Source organism: Ranitomeya variabilis, chromosome 6, assembly GCF_051348905.1.
Source record: "Ranitomeya variabilis isolate aRanVar5 chromosome 6, aRanVar5.hap1, whole genome shotgun sequence".
Taxonomy (NCBI): Eukaryota; Metazoa; Chordata; class Amphibia; order Anura; family Dendrobatidae; genus Ranitomeya; species Ranitomeya variabilis.
The window spans coordinates 149,048,536-149,067,859 of record NC_135237.1 but is presented as its reverse complement, the minus strand read 5'-3'; the positions used below and the strand labels follow the sequence as shown (position 1 = coordinate 149,067,859).

General features: G+C 42.5%; 1 protein-coding gene across 2 annotated transcripts in view; it reads left to right on the top strand.

The window, feature by feature from the left end:
• Positions 1 to 13,782, top strand: part of LOC143782038 (CUB domain-containing protein 1-like) — a 111,731-nt gene extending 97,949 nt beyond the window's left edge. For both annotated transcript variants that reach the window (XM_077269109.1, XM_077269110.1), the window contains 3 exons: positions 3,255 to 3,623; positions 10,337 to 10,421; positions 12,380 to 13,782. In XM_077269109.1, coding sequence (XP_077125224.1) covers positions 3,255 to 3,623; positions 10,337 to 10,421; positions 12,380 to 12,821 — 896 coding nt within the window. In that variant the 3' untranslated portion in view covers positions 12,822 to 13,782. The remainder of the gene's footprint in view (positions 1 to 3,254; positions 3,624 to 10,336; positions 10,422 to 12,379) is intronic.
• Positions 13,783 to 19,324: the final 5,542 nt, after the last annotated feature.

The following is a 19,324-nucleotide window of genomic DNA, read 5'->3' as shown; positions in this document are numbered from 1 at the left end:
CTAAATTTAGCACAACGTACGTCGGGCCGACGGTTTGCGACGGCCCCGTAACAATGGAAGTGTGAAAGTAGCCTTAGGGTATGTCAACGTTCAGGATTGCATCAGGATTTGGTCAGGATTTTACGTCAGTATTTGTAAGCCAAAACCAGGAGTGGAACAAATAGAGGAAAGTATAATAGAAACATATGCACCACTTCTGCATTTATCACCCACTCCTGGTTTTGGCTTACAAATACTGACGTAAAATCCTGACCAAATCCTGATGCAATCCTGAACGTGGACACATACCCTAAGTCTCCGACTTTACTATACTCCTGTTAAACCCTCTTCGGTCTTCCTCCCCACCCCATGAGGCATGGGACAGAAATGTAAGGTAAACAAAATGCAAAGACAAAACAAGAATAACAGAAAATCTCTACCATACAAGAGCACTAACCAACAATAGAGATGAGGATATGGACAGGGAGGAATAAACTAAATGGGAACAGGGACCAAGAGATAAACACACATTTACAACATCAAACCACAGAACATGATTACAACAACTCTACTGCAACCACTTAGCTTTAGCACACAGCACAGGAAGACTAATCTTTCACCGGCAGGGAAAAGAAGGTCTGACCAGTTTTTATAAGTAATGACTAGATCATAAGCAGCTGAAATGGAGCTGCATGTGGAGCACCCGCTCGGGCCCTGAGGTACTCTGGCCAGGTCCGGTGGTCATTAAGGGGGTGGTCACGGTGGCAGTGACCCGGTTCATGGCCCTTGGCGTCCAAGTTAAAGGGAAGGTCTTTAAAAAGGATGGTTTGTAAGAAAATAAAGAGTGCTCGTGACGCCACCTGTGGTATTCGGTCAGGGACAACCGACGCTGCTTAAAGGGGTCCACTGGTGATGATGATATTGCAGCAGGGATGGTATAGCTTCCCACAGGTGAAGCTTAGTCCCCAGGGCTCCTGGTGTAGTAGGCAAAGATAACAGATGGTGTAGTGCCGGAAAGAATTGGAGGACACAAGGTTGCTGTCTCTTTACCTTTTACTGGTCGTATGCAGCCACAGTCCAGGGTACGTATCACAGGTGATGATGAGGTCTGGCCAGCCTGGAAGCGATTCAGGATCCCCCTAGCCAGGTGGGGTTGGAAGCCTTCCTTACTGCACTGTATTGTAGTCCCTTGCTGCCTAAGGCTTCACACAAGGTCTTCACTTTGTCTCTGTCTTATTACTAGGACAAAATCTGTATGGCAGGCAACTTGAGCCTTTTTACAGGTGTCCCTACTTTCGGTGACTCCAGGCTCTATATGCTGCTGTGTTCGGATGTAATGGTGGATAGGCGACTTGAAATCCCCTGCCCGCCAGTTTCTGCTGTGGGGCATACAGTTACCCCCACAACCTCAGAATTCTGGCCTCCAGTTCCTGCGCTGATTCTGGAGTGAGCCCTCTCTCGGCTCCACTCCCAGTAGCTTTCTTCTCCTTCGCCTCTTCTCCCCTCACAGTCTCTCACAGACTGCTCTGACAGGAGCTGCAGAACCTCATGTCTGCACGGCTCCAGCTCTCCTGTCGACTGAATGCCTAACTCCTCCTCCAGCCAGAATATATAGGGAAGCCACTCACAAACTGGATCAGAGCTCCCACTTCTGGCCTGGAGTCAGAACAGTGTTGTATGTACTCGTTACCTGTTAAAGGGATCCTTCCTCGCTTCCAGGCATGGCATCACCCTCCCCGTGAGGCAGACAATACCACTGTAACAACTGGCTTCCTGGGATGTTACACATGTTTCTGACCAGCATAGAAAGGGTTGTTAATCTCTTCAGCACCACTAAACTAAACCAAATCCATTTAAATTGGGACATAAAGTGCAACAACTATAAAGACGACCTGCAATTCATTACCTTACATGACCGTCTAATTACAGGTCTTCCAGGGGGACATGACACCCTTGTGACAGACTGGTCCTAGCAATAAACATGGACATTACTTTTGATGTATAACACCAACTATTGTCACAGACAGGGTACACCCTTCATGGCCTTAATGTATGTGGCCTTTTACAGCAATATATTTCACCCCATCGAACTGAAAAAATTGTTCAGGAATAGTTTGAGAATATGGAAATAAAGTTGTTGACTTGGTTTCCCAGGTCTCCATCCAGTTGAGCATCTGTGGGATGTGCCAGAAATACAAGTTCTTGTAGCCTGATTCTCACAACTTAAAGGGAATCTGTCAGCAGGTTTTTGCTATTTAATTGGAGGACAGCACATCTGTACATCTAAGACACAGATATCAGGGATGTATCACTTACTACTCTGCTGTTGTTTCCGTACATTGACCCTTTCTCTGATAACCAGCTCACTGTCAATAGATGATGTACACAGAAAGCTGTGGTGTGGGTGGGGGAGCAACTTCGGAGCTTTGCTACATGCTACCTATGAAAATTCTGTGTCACAACTGCTGCACTCAGTAAACTAAGTGATACATCATTGGATTCAGGGCAACTTTTCCTCCATTATGCTGCTCTCAGATGAGGTAGCAAAAACCATTTCACAGATTCCCTTTAAAAAAAAAAAAAAATAAGAAAAAAATGCTGGATACCACAATACCTCTTCAGAGATCTTGTGGAATTCATGTCTCAATGTCTGTTTTGGCAGTATAAGAGGAACCTACACAATATTAGATGGATTTAAGGTGATTTGATGGTTTTAATGTGATGTCTGATGGGTATATAATTACTAGCGATTAGTGATGAGCGAGTATACTCGTTGCTCGGGTTTTCCCAAGCATGCTCAGGTGGTCTTCTAGTATTTGTTAGTGCTCGGAGATTTAGTTTTCGTAGCCTCAGCTGCATGATTTGCGGCTGCTAGCCAGGCTGAGTACATGTGGAGGGTTGCCTGGTTGCTAGGGAATCACCACATGTATTCAAGCTGTCTAGCAGCCGCAAATCATGCAGCTGCGGCAACGAAAACTAAATCTCCGAGCACGCCAAAATACTCAGAGACCACCTGAGCATTCTCAGGAAAACCCGAGCAACGAGTACACTCGCTCATCACTACTAGTGATATATTTATGTTTTCTTGGCAATGCTTGTTAATAATGCAGGAATGTCCTACTGATTTTTCTATATTACAGGGTTTCAATCTTCTTTATTTTTTTCAAAATACACACAGTTTCTATTTTATATTCTATTCGGCTTTTTTAAATATTTTCTATAATTTATATTCTATTTGGCGTTTTAATCATTAGTGTTTTGTTTTTTCTTTTCAGAGGAGTGCATATTCACTGTGTCTCCAAAAACTGAAGACACCATTTACCTACAAACACCACACTGGGATTATGGGCTTCCAGATTATGTGTCTGTTTCATGGAGTATTAATATGCCTAAAAAACAATTTGCGAGGCTAAAATTTGGACAAGACATGATGGACATAAATTGTGAAGGGAACCACGCGTATGTCAAAGTAAAAGAAGAGATAGGTGATGGGTCAGGCATAGAACGAAGAGAAGATCAACAACTACCAGGTGCGTTGGAGATGTACTCTGCATTCTGGGTGAACATTTCCAACTGCAAACCATGGTCATCATCAAAGAAGCTTAAACTATCGTGGTCTATTACCTTCAGCCAAGTGTCCCCAGGTATGATAAAACCACAAGATCAAGTGCATTGGTTTATCTAAGAGTTTGATGCATCACATTTGTACCCCATGTTCATGCTGTGCCATTAAAGAAATTGACAGAACTGCAACATTAGGAGGGTCCAGCAGATTGTGGTCTAAAGGCAAAGTCAAGAAAGCCAGTGCAACACTTGCAACAATTCTGTGACCAGTAATAGCCGATAGATACAGTAATTTCCAAGTATAGGTAACAAACCTGTAACCAGGTTTTTACCATCTAAAATGAGAATAATAAAACGTAGAGACAAACCCTGTATGAAGAGCTGTCACTTTACTGGGCTGCTTGCTGTAGTTTGGATAAAATTGCTGTTTGATCAGGAGGAGATTATAACCAAAGGACTCGTAAACCTGCTGCCATGTAATCCTCCATATTCATGAGCTTTTTATAACTCCGCCCTTACCAATGATTGGCATCTTTCTGCCTATGCACAGTGTACACAGAAAGCTGTCAATCAGTGGTGTGGGTGGAGTTATACAGAGCTCAGCATTCAGTGAATTTGTAGAGTTACAGTAGATAAAACCGCAATTGTATCAAAACTGCCCTAATCATCCTAGTAAGTAACATCACTGGAATCAGAGTTTGTGCCTCTACATCATGCTTCTCTCAGACGGGGTAGCAAAAACCTGGTGACAGATCATGCAGTCCAATATACAGGCATCTTGTTAAATAGCAGGAGGAGTTGAGCAGAATAATGTATGTTTAGTGGATGATTATTATTCAGTGTAACTTTACATATTTAAATTTCAGCTTTTTCTGGGCACTTCAGTCAAGTGGGTGGTTCTATTTAGTGTTAGTGTTTACTGTAATTATTGATCTATGTACAGCTGTCAATCGCTGATTAGGACCACCCATTTGACTGGTCAGCCCCAGAATGAACAGCAATCTAACCTCTTCACGCCGCAGCCCTTTTTTGTTTTTGCTTTTCTATTTTTTGCTCCCCTTCTTCCCAGAGCCATAACTTTTTTTTTTTTTTTTTTTTTTTTCCATCAATATGTCGAAGTGAGGGCTTGTTTTTTGCGGGATGATTTGTACTTTTGAATGACACTATTGGTTTTACCATATCATGTCCTGGAAAACGGGGAAAAAAATTCCCAGTACGGTGAAATTGCAAAAAAAAGTGCAATTCCACAATTGTGTTTGTTTTTCTTTACTATGTTCCCAAATTGCTAAAACTGAGCTGCCATTATGATTCTCCAGGTCATTACGAGGTCATAGATACCAAATATGTATAGGTTCTTTTTTTATTTATGTGGTGAAAATTTTTTCAAAAGTTTAGTTTAAAAAATAAAAAAATTGCTTCATTTTCCGAGAACTGTGGCGTCTCCAGTTTTTTGGCATTTGGGGCCGGGCAAGGGCTTATTTTTTGCCTGCTGAGCTGACGTTTTTGTTGGTACCATTTTGGTGTAGATACGATGTTTTGATTGTCTGTCTGTTATTGCATTGTAATGCAATGTTGCCGTGACCCAAAAAATGTATTTATGGCGTTTTGACTTTTTTTCTAGTTACGCCGTTTACCAATCGGATTAATTTTATATATTGATAGAGTGGGCCATTCTAACTTATCCGGGGTCTCGTCTACCGGGGGTAGCTGAGACCCCAGAGAACATGATTCGGGTCAATTTTTACCGACCCCGGTGTTGCGATCGCCGATATAACAGCAACCGCAAAAAAGCCCCATTTTCCATTTAATTTCTCTCTCCTCTGATGTGATTGTACATCAGAGGAGAAAGAAATAGGGTCCCCCGATCACCCCCCCCCCTTCCGGTACCTGTGGTGTCACTGCACGCCCCCGTGAAGTCCCCTGGGCTGTCGGCGTCGTCTTGTGGGAGAAAATGGCAGGCGCATGCACAGTGAACCCTCTGAGGTCTGCCAGCAGACGCCTGGCAACAATAGGAAAATTTTTCTATTGGTTCTGTGATACACTATCACAGTAATCAAAATAAAAAAAAAAAAAGTAAATAAACCCCCTTTTATCACCCCCTTTGTTGGGGAGGAAAAATAATGAAATAAAAAAAATATTTCCATTTTTCCATTAGGGTTAGAGTTGGGCTAAAGTTAGGGTTAGGGGTGTGCTGGGGTTCGGGTTGAAGCCAGAATTGGGGGTTTCCACTGTTTAGGTACATCAAGGGGTTTTCAAATGTGACATGGCGCCACCATTGATTCCAGCCAATTTTGCGTTCAAAAAGTCAAATGGTGCTCCTTCCCTTCTGAGCCCTGCCATGCACCCAAACAGTGGTTTACCCCCACATATGCAGTATCAGCGTACTCAGGAGAAATTGCACAACAAATTTTATGGTCCATTTTCTCTTGATATCCTTGTGAAAATAAAAAAAAATGGTTCCAAAGTAAATTTTTTGTGGAAAAAGTAAAATGTTCACTTTTTCCTTCCACATTGCTTTAGTTCTTGTGAAGCACCCGAAGGGTTAATAAACTTCTTGAATGTGGTTTTGGGCATCTTGGAGAGTGCAGTTTTTAGAATGTATCACTATGGAGGGTGAATATAACAGAAAATACCCCAAAGTCACTTCAAACATAAGGTGGTCCCTGAAAAAATGGTTTTGCAAATTTTGTTGGAAAAATGAGAAATCGCTGGTCAACTTTATCCATTTCTCCGTTAGTGCTGCTAGAGATGCTATGTATTGCCTGTTGTGTTGTCAGATGTAATTCAAGTTACAGATGGGAGACAAATCGCTCTGAAAGGCAATTTGTCAGCAGATTTGTTGCTATGTAATCTGACAGCAGCATGATATATGAACACTGACTCTGATTCCAGCCATTTACTACTTAGTTTATTGGGTGCAGTAGTAGTGATAGCATCAGTTTTCTCTGCTGCAGATCTAGCAGAGCTCAAAAGAGCTGTGTATATATCCCCACAGCTTTCTGTGAATTATAGTTGGATCGCCCCCAGTAGGGCCGTGGGGTACTCTGCACCGGGTCCTTCGGTTCAGGGGATGTCACGGTGGCTGACCCGGTCCGTGGCCCTCAGGGGTGTCCAGTAAAAGGAATAGTCTTTATGGGAATAGGGAAAGGTCTTTAAAGGGGAAGTGTTCGTGACGCCACCTGTGGTATTCGGTCAGGGTGACCGACGCTGCTTAGGGGTCCGCTGGGGTGATGTTATGGCAGCTTGATGGTATACCTCCCCACAGGTGAGTATATCCCCAGGGCTTCCCAGAGTGTAGATGGTGGATGGTGTGAGGCTCAGTGAATAACGAGGACACAAGGGTGCAGTCTCTTTACCTTTTACTGAAGGCTTCAGTGTCCACAGTCCAAGGCACCAGATCACGGGGTAGGCAGAGTCCAGCCGGTCTGAAGGCAAATCCAGAGTCTCCTTGTCCAGGTGGAATTCAATAGCCTTCCTATGCGCACAGTAACACAGTATGTCCCTACTTGCATAAGCTCTAATGAGGTCCTCACTATTATTACTCCTCTCACTGTTCCCCTTAGTCGGATAGAACAAAACCCGTATGACTGATGGCCTGAGGCTTGTTTATAGGGACCCCAGAGAGGCCCTGACCCCCACAAGTTGCCACCGTGTCTTCCTAGGTATTAAGGTCGGGCAGCCAACTTGGAATTGACTGTCCTGCCGGTCTCCGGAGCAAGGCCCGGAGACAGCCGCTCCCTCGGTATTCCGGCCACTAGCCTCTCTGGTATCCACTTGTTGCTATACCTTCGTTTCTCACTCACCGCAACACACTTCCCTTCAATGTCTCTCTCTTTGGATGCTGCCGCACGTGGGGCAGGCGCAGCTCCGTGGACCCTCGTCCTCCTCAGACCGCAGTCTGGATCTGGCTGGACCTCACTCCAGCCAGCTTCTGCCAAACTCCGTCGGGCTCTTACTAACTTCCTAACCAACCCACCAGTTTTACCTATCTGTGAGGAGTGGCCTAGTAGATAGAACCTTTGCTCCCCCTGGTGGACTGGAGTATAAAGTGTGTTGTGTGTGTGGTTGTGATACCTGTACAGAAGAGCTCCTTTATTGCCTTCAGACGTAATATCACTCCCCCTGGTGGAAGAATGACACTACTGCAACGACCAAGACTCTGGTGCGCTGCATATATTGACAGAAAACTGCTAATCAGTGGTGGGAGTGTAGTTGGACTAAAGGTACCTTCACACTAAACGATTTACCAACGATCACGACCAGCGATACGACCTGGCCGTGATCGTTGGTAAGTCGTGTGGTTGCTGGGGAGCTGTCACACAGACAGCTCTCCAGCGACCAACGATGCCGAGGTCCCCGGGTAACCAGGGTAAACATCGGGTTACTAAGCGCAGGGCCACGCTTAGTAACCCGATGTTTACCCTGGTTACCATTGTAAAAGTAAAAAAAACAAACACTACATACTCACCTTCTGCTGTCTGTCACACGTCCCTTGCCATCTGCTTCCTGCACTGACTGTGATTGCCGGCCGTAAGGCACAGCACAGCGGTGACTTCACCGCTGTGCTGTGCTTTCACTTTACGGCCGGCGCTCAGTCAGTGCAGGAAGCAGACGGCAAGGGACGTGTGACAGACAGCAGAAGGTGAGTATGTAGTGTTTGTTTTTTTTACTTTTACAATGGTAACCAGGGTAAACATCGGGTTACTAAGCGTGGCCCTGCGCTTAGTAACCCGATATTTACCCTGGTTACCATTGTAAAACATCGCTGGCATCGTTGCTTTGCCTGTCAAACACGACGATACACGCCAATCTGACGACCAAATAAAGTTCTGAACTTTCAGCAACGACCAGCGATATCACAGCAGGATCCTGATCGCTGCTGCCTGTCAAACACAACGATATCGCTATCCAGGACGCTGCAACGTCACGGATCGCTAGCGATATCGTTTAGTGTGAAGGTACTTTAAGAGGCAGGAGGACAGTTGTCTTGTAGTGATAATCTCCTGCTGAAAAAACACTGATTGTATTGGAACAGCGAAGCACAGCCCAATAAGTGACACATCACTATAATCAGGCTCTATTCCCCTACAGCATGATGATCTCAATACAAACCTGTTAACAGGTTTTGATATATAATCTGAGAGAATCATACTGTAGAATCAGATACCCTGATTACAGTGATGTGTTATTTATTAAGCTGTGTTTTGCTGTTTCAATACAATCAGTGTTTTGTCAGCATGAGATTATCACTACTGGATAATTGGCCTTGAGTCTGTCTTACCAACTCCATTTACACCTACAGCTCGCTCACTAACATGCAAGTTAGGCACAACTGAGAACAGTTCTTGTGGTAAAACAAAGTATTTTATTCATATATAATAGCAATTTTAAGCATGAATTAAAGGATATATAGTGACTTTCAGAGTCATGTCATAAACGTATAACAAATTACATAGGAATTAATAAGCATCAATACGACACTAGATATTATAGCATCACTCCTCAATCGGAGGGACCTCGATTTTAGTGAGGAGGAAAATTCCGGGAAAACATGAAGACGGCCAGCACGTCTGCTTCACAAAATCATAGTTATATACTTCATCACGCACTGTCATGCGCAATGAAGACTTCCAGAACCTTCTAGCGCGTGATTACCTTTTAAGGTCATGCGCAGTTAGTTCGTTTTCCAAGGGTCTTAGGCTACTTTCACACTAGCACCGTGTGACGTACGTCGCAATGCGTCGTTTTGGAGAAAAAACGCATCCTGCAAAGTTGTCCGCAGGATGCGTTTTTTTCTCCATAGACTTGCATTAGCGACGCATGGCCACACGTTGCATCCGATGTGCGACGGATGCGTCATGTTTTGGCGGACCGTCGGCACAAAAAAACATTTCATGTAACTTTTTTTGTGCATCGCGTCCGCCATTTTCTACCACGCATGCGCGGCCGAAACTCCGCCCCCTCCTCCCCGGACTGCAGAATGGGCAGCGGATGCGTTGAAAAGCTGCATCCGCTACCCCCACTGTGCATTTATTTCACAACGTACATCGGGCCGACGCATGGCGACGGCCCCGTACCGACGCTAGTGTGAAAGTAGCCTTATCAACTATTTTGATATTTTTCAAGGTTATTGTACTCCTTTTTTGTGAACAATAAAAGCTAGTTTAAACTAGACTATTCTCCTTCTGCAGCCATAGTTTGTCCTGTAATAACCTTGTATTCATATTCTAAAGCAAGAAATCATATTGATCACGATATATGTCTGGGATACCTATCTATTACATCCATACAATCAATCTTGTCCCATTTGTATCAGTCTCCCAGTCCAACAATGTTCCCACTGCTGAGTAGCAGTTTTCAGTGACTGTACAATGTACACAGAAAACGGTGGTGTGGTCGGGGTTATACACAGCTCAACAACTGAGCTCTGCTAGATCTGCAGCAGAGAACACTGACTACTGGGTGCAGCAATTATAAGTAATACATTGCTAGAATCAGGGTATCTGCCCCTGCCTCATGCTGCTCTCAGATTACATAGCAAAAATACTGCAGACAGATTCCCTTTAAGGCAAACTATTTAGTTTTAAGTGTTTTGCAGATTATTTTATTTGCTATATAATGTGCAAAAAAGGGAAAGTTTTCTGAAATTACCATGACCATTAAAGAAAACTATACATTAAAATTCAAATAAATTATTCATCGATATCTATCGTATATTAAGTGTCAGACAATAATATAATTTCTATAATAAAAAATGAAATCCTTGTGTATCTTTTTATTTTTTTTTCTACAGTTTTAAAAATCATACTGATTGCAGCGTGTTCAGCGATCGCTGTAGTTTTGGCCGTAATCGCGACAATTTGCTGCATCAAAAATAAGTAAGTATGTTTAATGGTTATATATATTTGTTGTATGCTGTCAGATGAGAGTGAAATATTTACAACTTTCAAAATATTCCAGAACCTGCACATTGTCAGTGTAAATCTGTGGTATGCTAAATAGTGTGTGGTGCTACTAATGTTGGATGGCATGCCACATATATGTACTGCTCATTAGAAGTTTTATCAAAACTACTACAAGAAAGTGCCAATTCATCTACAGGTCTAATTTTCTTAAACTTCTGAAATGGGATAGGGAATGCCACTTGTAATTTTATCAAGTTTTGATAAATCTCCATTAAATCTGGCTGCACTATACAGTCGGCACCTGCCTCTAACATCAGAGATCAGAGCTAGCTACAATTGCTGCTGTTCAATCACTTAAATGCCTAAATTGGTGTCAATGTTGGTGTAGGAGTACGTTCTGGTGCCCATTAGCCCCTCTTCGTCTGGATCACATGATGCCAATGAGTTGCTCTAGCAGTAGGGTGCCCACCTAAGGCCCCTCCTGTATGTACCCCTATAAAGGTCCACCTGTGGATGGGGTTCAAAAGGGATTGTTAATTTCGCTATACACTGCAATACTTTTTTTTTTTTTTTTGCCACCCCCCCTTCTTAAAGTAAAAAAAAAAAAAATATTTTAATCTGCAAAAAGAGTCAAATACATAATGTTGCTGTATCACTTACAGTATACACTCTATAGAGAAAAAAAACTGCAAAAATGATGTTTTTTTGTCTTCACACTCAATGTCCCATCTGCAAGAAATAAAGATCAAAACATTGTGTTTAACATTGTATTGCCCAAAATTGTACCAGTAAAAATGACATCTCGTCACACAATGAAAACTCTCAGCCTCAACACAGAATATACAGCCAGCACCTGTCAGGATTGAATGCCCCTGGCAGCAGTCGGCATTCAGTCATAGGGGTGGTGCGGAGTGGGTTCAGTCACCGCTATGTGCTTAGAGAACGGTGACTGACAGCGGCTTAGCTTTAGGGTCTGCTGTCAGTCAGTGCCAGGGGCGCAGTTATAGCAGACTCTCTATACACAGAGGGGTGACTGACCCCACGCTGACACTACCCCCATGGCTGAATGTCGAACGCTGCCCGGGGAAATTTAATTTATTACCCACAGTAGGGCTCTAAATGCGGGCGCTGAGCATGTTCAAAACATTATTAGGGTATGTGCACACGCTGTGGACTGTTGTGTGGATTTTTCCACACTGATTTTGATAAATCCGCAGGGAAAAAACACTGCGTTTTTGCCGCGGATTTTCTACGGATTTTCTGCAGTTTTTGTGCGGATTCTTCTGCGGTTTTACACCTGCGTTTTTTTTAATATGGAGCAGGTGTAAAATCGCTGGCGATTCCACACAAAGAATTGACATGCTGCGGAAAATAAACAGCAGCGTTTCCGCGTGGTTTTTTCCGCAGCATGTGCACAGCGGTTTTTGTTTTCCATAGGTTAACATGGTACTGTACACCGCATGGAAAACTGCTGCGGATCCGCAGCAAAAACCGCAACATGTGCACATACCCTCAAACTGCTAATTAACCCCACATCTGCTTGTTAAAGGCATTTTTCGTTCCCTTTAAAATGTACCTGTCACCAGGTCGAAAGAGCCAAGATTTATTCCCACTTGTCCCCTGAGTATATTTTTATTTTTTTCTCATTTTTGGTTTAAATCCTTGTTTGAGAGATTAGTTACATTTTTTGTGGTCTTTACTAAGGGGGCTACAGTATGAAGTTTAGTTTACAATGTATTTCAAGATGGAAAAAAATGAGCACATTGGTGTTTCGGGAATAAAATATCTAAAACTATCTATTTTTGAAAGGTCCTTTTAGCCATTATTTTATTGTATCCTCATATATAATAAACTTAGGTAGAAATATCATAATTCATGAAAGCCAAAGTATTTTTATTTTAAATTTGATATTTGATTATTTTTTTTAAAAGGAAAAAGCAGACTGAATCTCCTGTGGGTATATACAACTCCAAGGTGAACACAGAAGCACCTCGACGCCAAGCCATTTTCAAGAAGGGAAGAAAGACTAACGAGTCCCATATCTATGCAGTCATTGATGATACGATGGTCTATGGCCACCTCTTACAAGAAACCACTGGCACGGACCCAGAGGTTGATGTGTATCGACCATTTGAGGGCGCCATGGGTGATGCCCCTCCTGTTCCCCCAATCACGTTCCCTAATGGAAGCACCAAAGAAGAAATAAAGGATGGAAGTGTGACTGGAGATATAATGGATAAACCCCTTGCTCTTTCAATGAAAGATAATGAGATTTACGTATTCTCTCAATCAATTTCAAGGCAGCCAGTAGAAAATGAGGATACTAGTTTACCCTACATAGATGATTCAAGAAGTGGCTCTACAGCTATTTAATGAGTCCAAAAAAGACATCTATTATTTATTTGCTATTATTTGACTCAGAGGAGTCAATCCACAGGAGACGTACGTTATATCCGGGGAGCACCCTGTAGCAGAGAAATGACTCCTATGGACAGCATGGTGCTACGGTTATTACAGAACAGTCCGCTAAGAAATGTGAATAATGTACGAGTCAGCAGCTGCCAGGCACCACGAACAGCGAGTAAAAGCCGTAAGGAGCAAAACGTTGTATATTTTTGTTTTTAATTTATAAAATAGTGAAATATCTAAAGATGTGTCTTTTAGTACAGCTCCATTTACTGTAATAGGGCTGGGCTTCACTACCAGACACAACCATTGAACAGATGTTGCACTGTTTTTTGAAGAAAGCAACCATGTTTTACTAATCCCACTTTAATATCTAAAATGAATTGGTTTTAACGTGATATTCCAAATTATAATAGGCAAAACTTATGGCAGGAGCCATTTCTATCAGTAGACTACTCATTTTTCAGCTGAAGGAAAAAAAAAATTGAAATCCTGAATAAACTTCTAGAACTCAACATGATTTGGTGAACGGAAAAGAATATTTATAGGTAAAGGCAAGATTCACACGATGGGCTGACCAGTTTGACATCCATATAATGCTTGTGTAAAAGACCTGAGAACAATTATCACCTTATGTTCTCCTGAGTGGTTTCTGCTCCGCATCTTCTTCTTAGGATTTTTTTGTTCAAGACTTACTTTGACTGAATCTTTGTAAGAGTCAATGGCTTGAAGTGTGACATGCTTACATATACGTGTAAATTATATTCTTAAAATTCCAAAATACATTTTTCAATATGCTTTTGTCTACCATTATGCTTGGTTCCTCCACTACGTCTCCAGTTTAATGGGCTTGTGTATTGATAAGTCACACATAAGTAAAAATCCGTCATGTAAGCATGGTGGCCCATTAAAATGTCACGATAGGCAACACATTACTATACTCACCTGCAATTGCCTTAACTTTTCACATGTATTGTTCATGTTTTGCGTTTAGTTTTTTTATTGTTATTGTTTCCTCAATGCAAAATTTTATGCAACTTTTTAAATAGTGTTCATTAAAACTTTCCCACCAATTTTTTACTGTAGAGCGTATGTAAATCCTTCACCAAGCTAACTGGTCTGCAAAATCTGACACACATCTGCAAGTTTTGCTACAGTATTTTGTAACTTTCTGCTTTCTCCCTTTATCTTCCACTGTTTGAGATATGCAAATTGCCTGTTCAGTGAGAAGAGAACTAGGACTCTAGTGCCACCTATTGGATGTAGCCATCCTACAAGTCAATATCATCCCTTTTATCGAGCCTTGATGTATGACTTGGGATAAAAGCCAAACCAAAATCTGTTTGCAGACACGGTGTTTTGGGGTATTGCCCCTTGTCACTGCAAATATGAGATCTGATTTGACTAGGTGACTGGCATTTATTTAATTTTTCAGATGAGCATGCATGGCATAGAAGTCTCCTCACTCTGACATACCAGGCCTGGCTTGTCACTCTGCAAAAGGAGAAGCGTTAACCCTTAGATCTCAGTCTTAAGCCTCTCACCTAGCCAAATTAGATCTTATGCTTTGCAATAATGAGGGGCAATACCCTGAAACAACATGTCTGCAAATTGAGATTCTGGTTTGGCTTTTATCCTAAGTCATATGACAAGGCTCGTTAAAGGCAAATCCAAAAGAAGAGCATGGAATAAGCATACAAATTTAGGGAAAGTGGCACATGTAAGCTCTAGATAGGGAGGAGAGCACATGATCACTCATAAGCTGTGGAAATGGAACTTGCTCCAGGACTGAAGCTGTGATCATAGTGGACACTTTGTAAATCAGCTTCATCCTGGAGACACATCAAAAGGAGAGGAAAAAAGGTATGCAATAAACAGTGATCTCTTAGAAAAAAAATGGAAAATGTTATTGATTCAAAACTACAAGCCAAAAACAATTTAAAAACACTTAAAAAAGCCAATTGCCTAACAATACCAGACCACCCCACTCATAATAGAGATGTGGTCACTCTAATTAGATAACACAACGAATGGTAAACACATCAATATGTTTCGAACCTTGTATCCGGGATCCCGCTTAGGACAATGAGGACTCACCGCCATCACCAGGAACTGGACCCTCAGCTCCTTCAGGATGATGCCGCAGTCATCACGCGCCAGTTGCCTGGGTACCTCTGTCGGGACTAAAGACTCTGCAGCCAGGAAACCGACAAAACTGATAAGTTAACCCTTTCATGAGCAGTTGCTTTGTTTGTTACCTTACCCCATATTCATACATTGCTAGGATCACCTCTCCAAACCCCCTGTCTAACCTATTACCTCCCTGCGTGGAGTATACCCCTGTTAATAAATCTGTTAACTCTTGATCTGCCTCCTATCCGCTACTGCACGGGGTCCCCAACCTGTAGCTCGGGAGCCACATGTGGCTCGCGGCTGTCTGCCAGCTTGGTGCATTAGCTCCAGATTTAGTAAACAGGTGTGAAGAGCACATCTCAAAATGGTCAACTTTGTGAGTAACCCTGCACAGAAGAGCAGATTTGGGTACACTTCTACTGGTCTTGGGGGTTTAGAGATAATTTAGGTATGGTATGCTGGAGACAGGATGATACAACCTGTTAGAGGAGGTGCTTGATGTGACTGTGTTGGGAGTGCGTGTGGAAGAATGCTGAATGGGGGTTTGGTGGGAACCTCTGGAACTTGGTATACCGCTTCAGGGTGATTTTGTTTGGAAAATCTTTGGTTATCATTATACCCGTAATTGGGGCTTAGGTTGCCACTACTGTGAGGGGGGGGGGAGCAGGAGCTGGATGTGGTTCGCGACCCTCTTGCAGAGCTGATTGTGGTTCTCAAGGTCAGAAAGGTTGGGGACCACTGTGTTACTGCATCCCGTCACCTGCTCACATCAATCCTATTCTGTTCTGTAAGCCATGTATACTGTATGTTGTACATAAACTTGTTTAATGTCCTATGAATAAACTGTTCTGCTGTTCAGAATGCAAGTTTTGGCATGAAGCAGAGAATGCACCCATGGACGCAGTGTTGTGTTGAAATCTGTCAGAGCGCACACTAGGCAACATGGGGGAACTTTGAACTGGATTTATTTTAGTACTATGCTGTGAGATTTTTTTCATTTTGCTCATTTAAAATGACGGCATGTAGAATATTAAGATATTCTCTTATTTATACCATTTTTTTTTTTTTTTTTTTTTTTTAAATTATGGATCTAAGTTTTGTGTTTTATGCAGGTTAGGTCAGGCGCTCATAAGGAAGTTTTAATCACCTCAACCTTAACTCTGTACTTGATTTTTTACAGAAATCATTAGCCCACACACTAATAATAATAATAATAATAATAATAATAATAATAATAATAATAATAATGCCCTGTGTCTGTGTTGGAGTGTTACTTTTAAGTTCATCATATCACATCCTTAAATAACCTTTTATAATGGCGTCAATGTCTGTCAAGAAAACTGGGCCATCAGGTTCTAGAGGTTCACTGTTTTTATGTGACTAATGGGTCACTGAGATGACGTCCCATAGTTATTAATAACAATTCCAGATGTATAGTTCATAGCGCAATTGCGTAATCCAAGTATTACATTATCCTCATATTTCTTATTCAGTATTTTCTTATTACACCCCTCAACAATGAAATTGCAACTTCAAGAAGGAGAAGTTGTGAAATTCTGGATAACACAGGATCGATAGACGTTAGTGTGAGCGCCAGATATCTCGGCACTTACGCACTTGCTATAGATGAATTCCGTAAATAAGCAAGATTCGCTGCTGGCAGCGCCTTCTGCAATTGCAAAAAAAACATACCAGATGTGTCTGATGTGAGACAAGTCCAGAGATGCTGCTGACCATGATAGCATGTTTAGGCTACACAGGCTGCTCACAGTATCATGAGAAACATGCCGTCTAACATTGTCAAATGGAAATATCACTCCTGGAACACTTTGAAAAAAAGTCTGTACCTCTGGTTCCATGACCAAATCAATTTAACACTGAGTTGTTGCTGTATCTGGAAAAAGACTAAAGACTAGAAGGGTCTGACCACTGTACATTATGCCATCCTAAACTATAATCCCGGGAATATGATGGGTGTGACAATCTTTTTTGAAGGCTTCTTCATGTCGTTGCTTACATGATCTCCAGACCAATCTTTGGCAATCATTGTGTTCAATACAAAAGCAGGATTCATCGCTGCAAAGGATAATCTTTCATTGCTCAAGTAAAGCCTCCAGTTTCCATCTTGAGATCATGTGGGCAAAGCCATGAAGAGTCTTTCACGAGATAACATAACACCAGTCCTATCCCAGAATTATGGTGCGGGGTGGCATACTGGATGGCAGCTAGACCTTCTAGTCTTTATTCCAGGTACACCAACAGCTCGGTGTTACACTGATTTGTTGGTGGAACCAGTGGTGTAGCCATTTCACCAAAGTATCCCAGAAGCTGTTTTTCAATATGACAATGCTAGACTGCATGGTGCTCATGGTAATGTGAGCAGACTACATGGATACCATGGCCAAGTACATCTGGGAAATTATCGCAGAAAATCATTGAAAAAACAAAAAACTGAGTGATGCTTCGAAACATGTTTGTAATTGAACATTGCAATCCAGCCTATTCTAGGATTCTTTATTACTTTCTCTCAACATTTATGAGGAGCTACAATATAAGACCTTGTTCAGGCACTGTGGTTGAAACCACAAATATTGAGTAACCAGGGCCATATTTAGAGTTTCTGCTGCCCTAGGCACTTTTAGTGCTGCCTCCCCCTTTGGTAAGCATGACACTATTGGCAGTGACTTTGGCAAGAATCGCTGATGTGAAAGTAGCCTTTTGCAGCAGATCGGGCCGCGTAACGGATCACTTAACGGCAACACTGCGTTTGGCTTCATTCATTCCCTATGGGATTTCGGCACTTTGCCGTGATCTGGCAAAAGGAACCAAACCTCCCAACTTTTGAAGAAGGGAAAGAGGTATAAAGTTTGCGGCGCGTGTAGTGCGCCGCGGCAAATTTTAGGCCACGCCTCTGACTACACCCATTTCACAACAAGTCACGCTCATATCCAAGTCCCAACCACACCCATTTAGCACTGCTGATCACACTGTTTCATATACAATAATTATAAACAAAAAAAAATATGGCCACACAGTGCTCCATACTGTATAATGGCCACACATGATGCTCAATACTGTATAATGGCCACACATGATGCTCAATACTGTATAACGGCCACACATGATGCTCAATACTGTATAATGGCCACACATGATGCTCCATACTGTATAATGGCCACACACAGTCCTCCATGCTATATAATGATCCCACATGATGCTCAATACTGTATAATGGCCACACATGATGATCCATACTGTGTAATGGCCAGACATGATGCTCCATACTGTATAATGGCCACACATGATGCTCAATACTGTATAATGGCCACACATGATGCTCCATACTGTATAATGGCCACACATGATGCTCCATACTGTATAATGGCAATTGTTATGTTCTGGTGGCCTAGGAGCAGCATGAGATGTACTCTGGAGAAGGTGGTACCTGTACTGACCGCAGACCCTGAACTTAACACTGCAACTAGAAGTAGCCGTGGAATGTACCTAACACTCCCTAGACATCTTGACACAGCCGGAGGACTAAATACCCCTAGAGATAGTTTTCCCTTTTCTATCTTGCCTCAGAGAAAATCCCCAAAGGATAGACAGCCCCCACAAATATTGACTGTGAGAGGAGAGGGAAATAACATACGCAGACTGAAATCAGGATTTAGCAAAGGAGGCCGCTCTAGCTAAATAGAAAGGATAGGACAGAGTACTATGCGGTCAGTATTAAAACACTAGAAAATATCCACCACAGAAAATACAAAATCTCCACATCTAACTAAAGATATGGAGGGTATATCTGCATCTCCAGAGATACCAGCTTGGCTGAACAAATCCTTATACAGACCAAGCTGGACAAGACAAAACATGGAAAAGAACTGAACAATAAGGCCCACAGCATGTGGACTGCAAAAAACAAAGCCAGAACTTATCTTTGTTGAAATAAACAGCAAAGCAGGAGAGACCAGGCAGGGATGTGAATCCTCCAGGAACAATGGACAACTGGCACTGACTAAAGGGTCAAGCAAGACTAAATAGCCCAGTCAGAATTGCAAAAAGTGGACACACCTGATGAATGCTGCGATCCAAAGACAGCAGCGCTACCACTTATAACCACCGGAGGGAGCCCAAGAGCAGAATTCACAACAGGCCATACATGATGCTCAATACTGTATAATGGCCACACATGTTGCTCAATACTGTATAATGCCCCCCTCCCATCTTGTATGCATGGCTCATATCCCCCCCTCCTCCTGTATGCATGGCTCATCTCCCTCCCATCCCATATGCATGGCTCATATCCCCCTCTCCTGTATGCATGGCTCATATTC